The sequence below is a fragment of the Vitis riparia genome, chromosome 8 (assembly GCF_004353265.1).
Source record: "Vitis riparia cultivar Riparia Gloire de Montpellier isolate 1030 chromosome 8, EGFV_Vit.rip_1.0, whole genome shotgun sequence".
Lineage (NCBI taxonomy): Eukaryota > Viridiplantae > Streptophyta > Magnoliopsida > Vitales > Vitaceae > Vitis > Vitis riparia.
Window position 1 is genome coordinate 20,059,830 of NC_048438.1, and position 14,133 is coordinate 20,073,962.

Consider the following 14,133-nt stretch of genomic DNA (forward strand, 5'->3'; position numbering starts at 1 on the left):
AAAAATATTCTAAATAAAAATGTGTCTTGATGAACTTTGATGTGATGGAGTGTGGACACGCGCTTATGAGACGAGTTGTGGCGCGAGTGGCTGAGTCGGTTTTTGGCGAGTCGGTGACCGAACTGGACTAAAAAGAATTCGTAAATGGACGAAAATACCCTTGTCGAACTAGTTTCAGAAATTTCAAACTCACCTACTGCGAATTGAGAGAGGTTACGCCTCGTGGGTCAAATTTTAAGTTATAAAATGTGGGTCAAATTTCTTTGAATGACGATTTCACCCTCACACGTTATTTCAATATTACCACACGAGCACCTATAGACTATCGTAGAGCAGCAATTTTATTGGTCCGAGGGTACTTTGGGAATTCATGGTTTCATGATTACTTAACCTAGGACCTATGATGATTAGGAAGAACGTGGGAAAAGTAAACAAAGAGCACCCGCGCTTGCATGCACAATGTTTTCCATTATTTATTTATTATTTATTTTTTCATTCTTAGGTTTGACTTCAATTCAAGTGTTGTCTCTGAAAATTACACATGGGTCCCACCATGGAATTAAAATAGTAGTGTTTTTAAGATATTTCCCGGTCAGAATTAGAACAAATCATTATTAGAATATGAAATATTTTGTTGTGATTCTTTTTCAAATTACTTCTCTACCACCAAAATTTGTTGTTTGATCAAACCCGGTCTCTTTTTGTTTTTTCCTCCTAATAAAATTTAAGTTGAAATCATATAAAAACCAACATCAAATTATAAAAAAAATTAGATCGAGTACAAATAATTGAAAAATGCCTCATATTTTATTTGTGAGTTAACTAAAAAGTCATTGATAACTTTGTAATAACATATATTCTAGTAAAAATAGTTTTTTTATTACTGTCATCGGTCATTAGGTTTTTTTTTTTTCTTAATAAAATTTTTCCACGTAATTGAAAAGGTATATAAGAAACAATTTTGACTCAAGAGAGTTTTATTTTTTTTTGGTAATCTCCTTTCACAATATGAAAAGTTTTTTCTTGCCCTTATACATAGGCTTATGCCAAATCATGTAAATCGTTTCACACGATGAGATTTAATTAATTGCACTTTTTTTGATACTATTATGATTTGTAATTAGATGAAGTAGACGAGAGGATTAAGGGTGTGTTGGGGAGGCAAGGGCAAGTTGGCGTGTAGGCAGAATGATGGGGAACAATGCAGGAGGAAAATAGAAGAAGAATGTGCGGTGGGAGTCATTCAAGTATTGGATGGGTGGTAGACAAATGATAGTGATTCCAAGTCCAAGTACATTGAAATGGAATATGCCAAACCACCCTAGCCACCAGAATTGTTTATTTATTTATTTATTAATTTCAATAAAGAAAATCAACAACCTATTCATAATAATCCACTTTCAACCATTTTTTTTTAAATTTTTTAAATTCTGAATTCAGCTAACTCATTTGCAAATTAATTAATGTTGAGTAAGAGAGTTCAAACTTTTATGGTATTTGAAATCTTTACCAAATGTAAATTTAATTTTAGAGTCATCATTTAATATCACAACCTCCTCCATGTGCATGATGACAGTTGTTCTTGCTACGTCTTGTCTCACAGCCATCAAGGGTGATGAAGCAAAAGCCACCACTGTTCAAAGATTAGCTTGTCTGCTGATTTGCATGATGGCAAAGTGACCCCACAGCACCACATCAATCTACTTTGCTTCACACTGAAAAAATGGGCAAAAGCATCGACTTCCACTCCTTATGAAATGATTACAACTGACCACTCTTAATCGACTTTGGTATTTGCCTTAAATCATAATGAAGTTTCATCATTATTAAGATGGTTTTAAAATGCATGCAGTATCAATCTTCAATCCTAAGAATCTTTTGATGGTTTCAATTGCATATTTATTGCTAATTTTCATGGCCTCCTGTTGCACAATATTCTCTCGTGACTTAGTTAATAAGCATTACACAAAATTTTGCGTTTAAGCTAATTACTAATTGGGTTTGACCATCGCAATCCAAACTCCAATAATCTTTTTTGAAGGTTATTGCTTGAGGAATGATGTTGTCTTTAAGTGATTGTATTCATGAGTCCAAAACTTTGTATGTGTTGGGTTCTTTTTGGTCCTACATAGGATAGAACATGGTTAAAAATGATTGTGAACTTGTCGAAATAGGTTTACTTTTTGACCTTTTGAGGTCTTTGATCAATCTTACCACTTGCATTAATTATGTTGCAATATGCTCTTAGTTTGTTATGTGTATTCTATTGATTGGATCACTAACTTAATTACATTGATTATGTTGCAATATGTTTTTAGTTTTAATTTTGATTGAGTTACATGTATTCTATTGATTGGACCCCGAACTTAGTTACATTGATTATGTTGCAATATGCTATTGGTTTTAATTTTGATTGAATTACAAGTATTATATATGTAACGCCCAAGTTTTCTTTTAAAGGGTAATTTAGGAATTCTTAATAATGATATTAAATTAATTAATTAATTAATTTAATAAAATGGAAGAGGGGTGAAAAGGTAATTTTACGAATAATACCCTAGGTATAAATAGAAAATTTTCTTCCTGTTTTTTTTTTTTAATCGTATTCCTATTCACAGAGAGTTTCCAAAGAACGTGAAGTTGAGGTCAGATTTCAAGGTTTGAAGAACAAACCTCTATAGGTAAGTTTCTAACCCCTAGATTATTATTTTAGATTCATTGATTAATTTCAAACACATTAGATATATTTTTTGGAAAACCCCAAATCTAGATTAGGGTTAGATTATTTTATTTCTAATTCGTTTTAATATCAAAATAATAAAAATTTAAGATTTTGATTTTATTGTTGGAATTTAGGAGATCTTAAATTTTATTAGATGAAAAAAAAAATAATAAAAAATTCCTTGGAAAGTTTCAATTTTAGGTTAGGGTTAATTTAAAAAAAAAAAAAGAAAAAGAGAACGCGTGCTGTGCTACTGGAAGCAAGAAAAAAAAGGAAAAAAAAAAAAAGAAAAGAAAAGAAAAAGGGGGCGTGTGCCTTGAAGGAAGCCTTTTGATATTATATATATATATATATAATGAATCATGATGATGGCAAAAAAAAAAAAAAAAAAAAACTTGATTTTTTTGGTGTACCCGAGAGACATGAATGACTTTTGAATTGTTTAATTAAAAAATAATAATAATAATAATAATAATAATAATAATAATAATAATAATAACAACATTTAGTGTTAGATTAATAAATAAGATAATAGTAATAATGGTCTTTTTTTTTGTAATAAATAGAATGAGAGATTTGGCAAAATATATATATTATATATATAGAATTTTATAATAAAATAAAATTGTAATTTAATTAAATTAGTAATGTGTTATTAGAAACAAATTGAGAATTTATTAATTTTAATTAAATAAGGAATAGAGTAATTAAATTATTACTTTGTTAATAAAAAATATTAATCTTAACATTTAGAAATTTTTAGGATTATCAGATTTATATTTTGAGGTAAATAGTAATAGTGGTCTTTTTATTGTGTTAGGTGAAAAGTAAACTTTTCAGGGTTATTTTTCCTTCAAGATCTTTGCACATTTTGAGGTAAGGAAAGTTAATGCAATATTTATAAAATTAAATTATTTTATATGTTATTTTGAATTGTGGAAAAGAAAATGATATTTTGTTACCATGCATGGATCAAACTGTTTTGCACTAAATATTATGTTGGAATATTTTGTTTTATTTATGACACAAAATACGGAGATATTATGTTGTGTAAATTTGAATACTTGAACAAAAACATCACTCTGGTTTATTTGGCCCTTGTCAACGGGATATAATAGACTATTCGGCCCTGTCAACGGGATATAATAGTTGACCTTTACATTTCATGGTGGGAATGTAATTGATTTGGACCCCAGCCTCTAGGGGTTTGGTTAGAGGTTACTAGTACTAGTAGTGTTTGGTTCCTTCCACCAGGAATAATTTGAGGCTAGCCACCCATTTGAAAAGTCCCACCTAATTGGGCATTTGATATTTGATAACCAGAGTAATGAAAATTGAATGGATTTGACTGAATCTTATGTGAAAGTGTTTGAATTTGATATGAAAATGGTTGGTTGAATTTTGAATATATTAGTATTGTTGAAACTCTGATATTTGACGAGAAAAAAAAATGATATCTCCTATTTGAAATGAAAATATTTGATCCATGAATTGCATTAATATTCCTTATTGGGCTGTGAGCTCATTCCCAATTGTTGAAAATTTTTCAGGTACTCTTAGTTCGGGTGAGGAGTGATGGCTAGGCTGAGGAATGGTCATCATTAGGATTTGACTTAGGATTTTATGTTGGATTTTGTTTTAACTGTTAGTTATGTTCATTTGGATAATTTGGTATTTGAAAGTTATTTGGAAATTGAATTTTGAGGATTTTAGATTGTTTCCGCTACTCTGAACAGGTACTTGGTAATTGGTAACTTCCGATTACAAGATAAGTGTTTGGGTCAGGTTACACTGTAAGCCTTCGGGTTTGAAGTGTGAAATGACCGTCACGCCCTTGGAGTGGGTCTTGGGGCGTGACAATATAAGTGTGGGAGCAGGTTGTGTTGGATGATAGAATAATATCTTTCACACTTACTTTTTTATTGAGGTTTAGGCTAATTGTCATTTCTGAAATGATCTTATCAAGCTAATAACAGTAGTTGCATTGATTTCGGAAAGACATTGGAGCTAGTTAAGATAACTTTTTTGCACCCCTATCCACTCTATAGATACTACATTGGATGCTAAAATTTCGATAGAAACAAATGAGTTAATGTGGCATGAATGATCTAGGAGAATGTTTTTAGTGTGGCTTCCCTTGTAATGGTGCTAAATAATCACCATTTATTAATTAGACTCCTTATTTCAACCATGATGGTTTAATTCTTATTAAGGATGGGACATCGCGTGGACATGATTCCATGATTTGAAAGAAAGAAATTAAAATTTATAGATAAGGATTTCCTATTTATAACTTGTGACTAATCTACATTAAACCTTATTACTAAAGATAGAGAAAGATTATCGCTTTTGATAATGAAGTAATTGAAGAGGTTGATTAAGGTATGATATCTTCTTATTCTTGTTCTCCTTTTTATATGTAGTAATCCAACCACCTTTAGCCTATCATCGATTTTAACTTCCAATTGATCTTCAAAGTCAAATTCCGATCCTAATTCCTCTATCTATACCTTTAACTGCATTTCATTCCTTTAAATTATGTACTTTTAAATGGATACAATTAACTTCACTAGAAGTTTCCATTATCCATATTTATTAGGTGAAACAAAATAATCCGTTCTTCTCTTTTTGTTGATTCAAATACCTTCAAAGAAAAAATTTATAAAATATGAATCAGAGTGGTAGTTACTAGAGCATCAGAGTCAATTGTCCAAAATCTTTGGATCAATAGTATTCTTTTGAGTATTCCTGAATAATTTGCAAAATGATGGCTAATGACTTCTAAAAAGAAATAAGAAAACAATTTTTTTTTCTTTGTATGAGTACTTTCATTAGTGTTGGCATCTCATTTCTTTGCTAGATTAGAGTTCCTCTTCTTATTCCACTCTCATGTGTCCATTTTTCAAAACAAACTTAAATGTTGGAATTCAATTTGATTCCTAGACTACCAAATCCTAAATTTAGCAAATTTGCTATTAAGATTCTTTACCATTTTATAATATTAATGAGTTGACTGAATGAATTTGTTGTCAAAAGAGACTGTCCAATCTCTTAGCTTAAATGATTGAGCCATTACCAATTTTGAATATAATTAAGGTGAAACAAAAATGGACCACCCATTACAAATCAAGTCTATTGAATACATTCTATATGATTTAATTCTTATACATTTTCAAATAATTCAAACAGAGTTATAAATATCGACACTTCCGATGTTGGGGGGCAGTTTTAGCCGTTAATACCAAGAACCGCCGAAGAGGTTCTTGTCCATAGTCGTCAGCTCCGGTGCTCCGATCCTTAAAAACTTTCCGACCCATTCGACAGGGACCATGTCACTCACGTCTCTCTATCTTCTCTTTCCTCTAATCTTGACCATTGGATTCGGAAGTTCCTCGGAGGAGCATGACGCCTTGCCGCTAAACTATCTTCAAGTGCGCCCGGGGTCATCATCGTTTAAAATTGCTCTCTTCGCTGACTTGCACTTCGGAGAGAGCGCATGGAGCGATTGGGGTCCTCTCCAAGATGTGAACTCTATCAAAGTCATGTCCATTGTACTGGATCAAGAAACCCCAGGTGACACTACCAAACTGATATGAAGTTTGTGAATTTTTGGGTTACGAATTTTAAGTATCTTAACTTGGACAGCAGATTTTGTGGTATATCTTGGAGATGTGATCACTGCCAACAATATTGCAATTGGTAATGCAAGCTTGTATTGGGAAGAGGCCATGTCTCCAACAAGGGCAAGAGGCATACCATGGGCTAGTGTGTTTGGGAACCACGATGATGCACCATTTGAGTGGCCGCTGGAGTGGTTTTCTGCCACTGGGATTCCTCACACTCATTGCACTCTGCCCAATTCATCAGTTTCTGGTGGGTATCAGCTTTAAGTTCTCAATTTTAGATCAATAATTTGGTGATAGCATGTTGTTCATAAAGACATGGCACACGTAGCTTTATGATGATGGGTTCATTGTAATCATGCTGGATCAACAGTTTTGGATTATTGAAGAGTTGTAGTGATTGGAGATGCCCTTTGAGATGATATAGTGGACATGAGTACTAGTAGTTTAAAACTGCACTATTTTTACACGTTGGAACAAGCTAGATTCAAAATGATGTCTGCTTGATCCCTTTCTTGAATGTAGTTTAAATGGCATCATTTAGAGGATCAAAATAAGAGAAAGAAAAGAAAAAAAACAAAGAGCAAAATGATTGTATTTTGATAGCTAGCTTTGATTGTTCTAAGGTGCAAATATGTCATTTATTTGGTGCATGGCTTTGGTCAATAAAATGGCAACAAGTAAAGAAGGAGAATGGTCTTATTTCTGAATTCAATATATGGTTCCATTTCATATTATATTTCTTAACTACCAAGGGTAATGATTTCCATTACAGGGGAAGAAGAGTGCAGTTTCAGAGGTACACGCCGTATAGAGCTAATGGAAAATGAGATTAAGCAAAACAATCTGTCATACTCGAGAAATGGTCCTAAAGATCTTTGGCCAAGCATATCCAACTTTGTTCTTCAAGTTTCATCATCCCAAGATCCAGACTCAGCTGTGGCACTCCTCTACTTCCTTGATTCTGGTGGTGGGTCCTACCCAGAAGTCATATCCAGCTCTCAAGCTGAATGGTTCAACCGCAAATCCCAGGAGCTGAATCCCAGTTCTAGGTAGAATAATATGGAAACCCAACTCTTATAGCATTCCATTAGGATAGAACTGTAGTTCTAATTGATTTTTGGTTTATTCATTGAGTTGTAGACAAATGGGGAAAGGAGGATAAAATTTGCTCATTTCTTGCTGGTTTTTTCTCTTTGGGCTGCCAAACAGGGGATGTTTGAAGATCATCAATTTTTTTTTTTCCTTTTGTTCTTCTGTTTTCCCATTAAACTAAATAGACTTTTATCTAACAGTGTGCCTGAGATGATCTTTTGGCATATACCAAGTAAAGCCTACAAGAAGGTAGCTCCGAAGCTTGGAATACACAAGCCTTGTGTAGGCTCAATTAACAAGGAGGATGTTGCCACTCAAGAAGCTGAGATGGGTATCATGAAACTTCTTGTGAAAAGGCCTTCTGTTAAAGTAAGAATGCAAAACAAATTACAGAAATGCATGCACATATTCCATAAACGTTACTCAATGACATATATAACATAGATACATTTGTATTTACATGCATAGATGGCCTGTAATGGGCTAGCCCCAAATTTTGAGCTGACATGATCTGAACATCAGAGTTGGGCTGGTAGCTCTATCAAATCTGCAGGCCAAAGAGAATTAAGCCATAACTGGGCAGGCTTTGCCTAACTTGATTCATTAACTACAAAATGGATCCTGGCAAGCTCTGTACCCAACTGATAATTGCACCCTGTTATATGATTTCCCAATCTTCTTTTCCCTTACCCATCATTTCTCAGAAATCAAATGGAACATAAATTTTTTGCATACGTTTATCTCAATCATCTAGAGAACTATTTTCCAAATCACATTTTCATGTTTTCCAAATCTGTTCTAGTGCTCACCATGTTGTTTCCATTCGAATTCAGAAAAATGATAACTAATGCAACGATGTTTATGTACCCAGACCCACCTATAGTTTTCAGTTTTCAGTCTGAGTCTTCAAAGAAGATGTTCTAGGTTAGAGCCTGAGAATAGTTGGATTTTCTGAAAGCTGAACTATTGATGCAAATGGGGTCTTACTGATATTCATCCCTCTGCATGGTGGCAGGCTGTGTTTGTAGGCCACAATCATGGATTGGACTGGTGCTGCCCCTACGAGAAGCTATGGCTATGCTTTGCTAGACACACAGGTTATGGTGGCTATGGAAACTGGGCAAGAGGAGCTAGAATTTTAGAGATCACTCAGCAACCCTTTTCTCTCAAGTCATGGATAAGGATGGAAGATGGCCAGTTACACAGTGAAGTTGTCCTGAGTTCTTGATGTCCATGCTCCATTCCTTTTTTTTTTCCTAACATACTCTCACAGCAAAGGGGAACAATGAAAGGGAATGTTGGTACTTTTCTAATAGAAATGTTAGGTGGCTCGAGACAAGCCATGAAAATACTTTACATTAATATGGTTTTGGAGGGATTGAGAGTTGGGTGGCAATGTACATATTCTAATTAGCAATATCATAAGCAAAAGCTTTGCATCGATGTTGTGGTTCTGTGAAACAACGAATGTGTGTATAATTATAATGACAGTGATGGTACATTATCACTACACGTTGCCAGTTCTATCTCTGCATTATCTAATGTTAAATATATGCAATTTGATCATAATTTAATGTCCGAGTGCAAGTTCCAAGGGTTTCTTTTAGTTGTTGTTTTGGTCACCCAATCATTATGTAAACAAAGGAAGGATATGTGATGTGATTCTCACATTGTACTAGCAAAATCTAACCAAAGACTACTCATTATTGTATAGACTAATGCCTTCTTAACACCAAAGCAGAGGTGGAATCGCTAAAGGTAAGGGGCCGGCCATTCAAGTTAACCAAATAACGAGGTTTTCAAACTTTTATGTATAAACTCATACCAACATCCATCCATGTTTTCAGGACACTTCCACCTTAATACAACTTGAGGCAGCCAAAAATAAATAAATAAATAAATAAAAAACTGGGTTGAGACGAATTTTCCAAAATTTTCTCCAAATTGATGGTAGGTCTTCTGCTTGGGCCATGTCACAGCTCAAAAGCCACTTTTCTTCAACTGGGCCACAATGGGGACTGACCCATAATGGGAAAGCTTAAAGGCTTGGTCAAGTACTTGGTTGTTTTGCACATGGCTAATCCATGTACTGGGTCCAATCCTCGTAGACAAACAGTAGGCCCCACTGGGGAAATCACAACCGTCCAATCATCTAGACTTCACGCATTCATTCATATTTTCCCTCAAGAAGCCAAGCCCTAAGGGTTTTTCAGTAATTTGATTCAAACCGACATTTGAACTGAGGAGTGGCAGTTGTGAAAGTGACAGTTGGAGAAGAAAGGAGGAAGTCCCCTAGTTTAGATAGCCTTCCTCATAAGCTACTACAAAGCACCTGAACAAGTCCACTCCATTGAAAGATTACAAAGGCATGCTTTTCTCTCCACAGTTGTTGCTTCTTCCCCTGTCTAAGCCTGTATTTTTCCTTTTTTCCTTTTTCTTTTGGAAACGAAAATATCAGAGAAAGACAGAAACCCCACTTGGATTAATATCCATAGTTGAAAGATTGATTGGATTTTGCGTGCTTTCAATATCACGGAATGGGAAGTCTCTGAGTTCATGTCCTTCACACAGTCGGTTTTCTTCTTCACGAGTACTTTCTCCAGGTATGCCATCTGATGCTCAAAGAAGTAGCCCCAGTTCATTGATTTCTTGGTTGATGAAATGGTACGTGGGTTTCTATGGATTATTGTGTATATTCTGGTTTTATGCATAAAAATTGAGCTTGTAGGGGTGCTTTTGTGTTAGATGAAGTACCCATTCTTTTGATTTAGATTTATTGATGCGCAGTACTTTTAAGCAACATGGGTGAGAGATTCTTTTGGATTTCATTCAAAATTGTGTCTGCTAAAGGAGCTGAGCTCAGCATCTTTTCAAGTGTTTGTACTTCTGATATGGGCTTCTCTGGTTTAGGGTGGCAAGACAATTGATACTCTATATATATTTTTTTCTGTTCTTTGTCTGCTATCATTTCAGCTTCTTTTCTAGAGAAATTCATAAATGCTCTCTCTGGTTGTTGAGAAACTGTTGGAAAAGTTAGAAAAATGGGAACTAAAACTTTACTTTTTCAATTGCACTAGAACTTGGTAGATGAATGCTAGTTGTCATTCAAAAAATAAGGTGTGCTTGAAGATCAGCAGGCGAAATTCTTTAATTTTGGATGGGGAAAAAGAGAAGCTGGTTCAGTTTGGTGAAGAGAATCTTCATTTCTGAGGCAAAAGAAAAAGAAGAGAAGGTTGATTGATGCTCTTCTTCTTTCCTTTCTCTAACTGATATTTTATTACTCTTCTAGTATAGCATTCCCAGGACTTGAGTTCACTATTTTTTCCAGAAACCAAAGAGCTGGAGATGCCTTTTCACAAGGTTTAAGCTCAAGCAATGCCCTACACTTGCAGCACCACGTAGAACATTGACTGAAGCAAGAGCCGAGCAGAGAAAACATGCTTTAACTGTTGCCTTAGCAACAGCAGCTGCAGCAGAGGCTGCAGTTGCTGCTGCCCGTGCTGCAGCTGAGGTTGTCCGGCTCACATGCTCTCCTCCATCTTATTACCATACCTGTGATAAGAGAAACCAAAACTTGGCTGCCATTAAAATTCAAACTGCTTTCCGGGGATATCTTGTAAGTTTCTTCTTCAACTCAATAAAATTTCATTTATAATCATTGGTGAAACCATTTTATATCTTTCTGAAATTTCCACTATGAAGTGAAATTTGAGCAGAACTATTATGAAAATTCAAACATCTGCCAGACTATCTTCAGTTACAGGATAATTTTCCTTGTATTTCGCGACTTTACCAAGGAGGAATATAATATGAATCTTCTTGACATTGGGTTCAAATTTTTGGCCAAATTAATTCTAAAAGTTTAAAGCTACCAGGTTTATGATTCCATTCCCAGATTTTTCCATTTTCTTGTCAAATTTATCGAAGGAAATTCTTTCCATATGAAAACCTCAATTCAGTTCTGCTCCCATCTTTTGTATTTGAATCTGCTCAACATTATGCTATATCTTTAATTTGAAAGCCAATGTTTCAAATATGATACTCTGGGTTAATAGAAATTCTGCTTCAACCCAATTAAATTTTCATTGGGAGAGTGATGCAGGCAAGGAAAGCACTGCAGGCATTGAAAGGATTGGTAAGGCTTCAAGCTCTGGTTCGAGGCCAAATTGTGAGACGCCAGGCAATCATGAAACTCAAGTGTTTACCCTCCAATGCAAATACACGGGCACAGGTCAATATAGGGGGAGTTCTAACTACAGAAGAAACTTATAAAGATGGTAATAACAGAAAGTTTCTTAGGCCAAAGAAAGAGTGTGGAGGGAGAGAAATAAAGGTAGGTGAGAAGAAACCGAATCAAGCTTCTAGTTCAAATTCCTGTGGTTGTTGGATTACATTTCATTGTTTCTTTTACTCAGGCTTATGTTATTGAGCAGCTTGAAGGCAGCGGTCAGAGAAGTTGGGATTACAACATTTTATCACAAGAAGATGTGGAAACCATATGGTTGAGAAAGCAAGAGGCTCTCATCAGAAGAGAGCGGATGAAGAAATACTCATCCTCCCATAGGGTAACTGCATCTGACTTTGGGATTCTTGGTTATGCTACATTTGGTTGACAATATTGGGACAACTATAAAACTTGTATGCTTTGTATTCTGTACAATCAAACGGAGGTTAAAATTTCCTGATTACATCTTTCAATTTTGCCTCATAATTGTTCTGTTTCAGGAGAGGATAAATGCTCAAATGCCAGAGGAAACTGAACCCTACAAGGAGAATGGAAGACAGAGCTGCCAGTTAGTGCGGTGGATGGACAGTATGGAACACAAAAGAAAAGAAGCAGAGAATTCAAAGGCAGCAGCTGATTCAAATCTGTTAAATGGCCACATAAATGGAACAACAAATATTGAACTGAGAAATGGGTGGAAACAGAATTCCACAGAAGGATCAGATATGCCATTTTCACTCCCGAGGAGATCATTTTGTCACAGAAAGCATAATTCAGTTATCGATGACAGTTCCTTTCCAAGTTCTCCAGTTTTTCCAACTTATATGGCAGCAACAGAATCTGCCAAGGCGAAGGCTAGAGCACTGAGCACACCTAAGCAGAGGCTTGGGTTTCTAGACAGTTGCTTTGATCAGAGTTCACCATACACAAATAGGCCATCATTTTGGTCTTCACTTAATGGTGAATCAATTAGCAGGAGTGGCTATTCTTGGCAGAACACTGTAAGCATGAAAAGCCTTAACTGAGACTCAAATCAAAGTGGTGCTTTTGGAAGATTCTATGCTAAGTTTTCCAGATTTTCATGATTGACTCTCTGGCTGTAACTGCAGATTGAAGAAACTTCCAAGCTTATCTGATTGGTACAGGAAGTGTGATACCCCACTTTTATCTTTGTACATTTTCTTATGTGTTATCTTTTTTTGGATCTGTTTGTTTGAGTGCAACTATTCCCTGGCTAAAATTTTCAATCAGAGATGGCTTTTCTATCCTCGTGAAGAAACTTTTTACCGTATATCACTTTAGAGGAAACGTTTTCATTTCTATCATTGGGTACTTGAATATTCTATGAAGTTAAATTATGAAGAAGAGAATTATAATGACATGCTTTGGCTGAGTGACACCATGGGAGGATGACAGTCCATTTACTACTGAAAACAAGGCCTATTCTGAGATGGATGTAGTTTGTCATGGGGCATTTCTTCTTCCTTCATCCAGTGGCTTATAATTTACTTGTTCTGTAGAACTTTGGGGTCCTTGCAAGATGTCATGTCTCAAGACAATTATACAAGTATTGTACTACCCTTTACTTCTGCAGTACTGCTTCATAATCTTCATCTTCCTCGCTTTCGAAGTTCACTTTCGAAGTGACAGCAAGACATGGACCTAAAGCAAAGCCATCTCCATTCTCCATTCTGCTTCACACTGAACAATAAGGTCATCAGATCCTTCAACTTCACCACAGTGTATGCGTTAATCTATTAATATACTTGAAGCATAATGAAATGGAAGCTTCATTCATTATTAAGATTTTCAATCACGACAATCAATTGCTAGTTTGAATCTCGCATTCGTTCCCATTTTGGGTTGGATCCTCTATCGTCATATTCATCTACACCTCATAAGATCAAGACAAAATTTCATGATAATAAAAGTTATTTTATTTTATTGAATTTAATTTTAATTTCAATTTCTAATTAAATAAAAAAAAGGTTTTTATTTCAGATTTAGGTTGAAAAATACTATATTCCCCTCACGGTTGATAATTTTTGCATGGATTTATATTCTGAACATATAAAAATACATCATCCCTGCCTTACGAGTTAAACTTTTGTAGCACGTGTTCATCACGCTCCCTCAAGTGGTTTTCAAAGGCAAAACATTTCCACGCGCATAAAATGCAAGTGTGAGATGTAGTCCCTGGAAAATCTACGCCGCTTGGATCCGAATATTCTCAAAGTGACGGGCTCACGATTTAAATATTATTAAGAAAACTTTCTGTTTTATCCTGAACTCTTACATATTTCTATTTATGTCCTCGAAAATTTTATATTTCATTTGATGCCTCTCCTTATTCTTCTCATTCCTATATCCCCTATTTTCCAAACAAAAATTAAGCGGAATTCAAATCGAAAAAATTAAAAATAATTTCTGAAAGCAATACATTACACTAAATAATAAAAATTAGTGAC

General features: G+C 34.9%; 2 protein-coding genes across 4 annotated transcripts; both read left to right on the forward strand.

Moving 5' to 3' along the window:
* The first annotated feature begins 6,051 nt into the window (after window positions 1-6,051).
* LOC117920686 (probable inactive purple acid phosphatase 16) lies at window positions 6,052-8,668 on the forward strand. The gene is made up of 5 exons (XM_034838280.1): window positions 6,052-6,295; window positions 6,371-6,595; window positions 7,121-7,397; window positions 7,641-7,809; window positions 8,456-8,668. Exons 1-5 carry the CDS (start codon window positions 6,052-6,054, stop codon window positions 8,666-8,668), a joined length of 1,128 nt encoding a protein of 375 aa, XP_034694171.1.
* Window positions 8,669-9,760: 1,092 nt separating this feature from the next.
* Window positions 9,761-13,258, forward strand: LOC117920088 (protein IQ-DOMAIN 14-like). 3 transcript variants are annotated; one of them, XM_034837442.1, is made up of 7 exons: window positions 9,761-10,043; window positions 10,518-10,672; window positions 10,769-11,056; window positions 11,543-11,773; window positions 11,856-12,005; window positions 12,166-12,666; window positions 12,775-13,258. In XM_034837442.1, exons 2-7 carry the CDS (start codon window positions 10,598-10,600, stop codon window positions 12,799-12,801), a joined length of 1,272 nt encoding a protein of 423 aa, XP_034693333.1. In that variant the 5' UTR covers window positions 9,761-10,043; window positions 10,518-10,597; the 3' UTR covers window positions 12,802-13,258. The 3 variants fall into 3 exon arrangements, with proteins under 3 accessions (XP_034693333.1, XP_034693335.1, XP_034693334.1); XM_034837444.1 differs by having other exon boundaries at window positions 12,166-13,258; XM_034837443.1 differs by lacking the exon at window positions 9,761-10,043 and having other exon boundaries at window positions 10,386-10,672.
* Window positions 13,259-14,133: the final 875 nt, after the last annotated feature.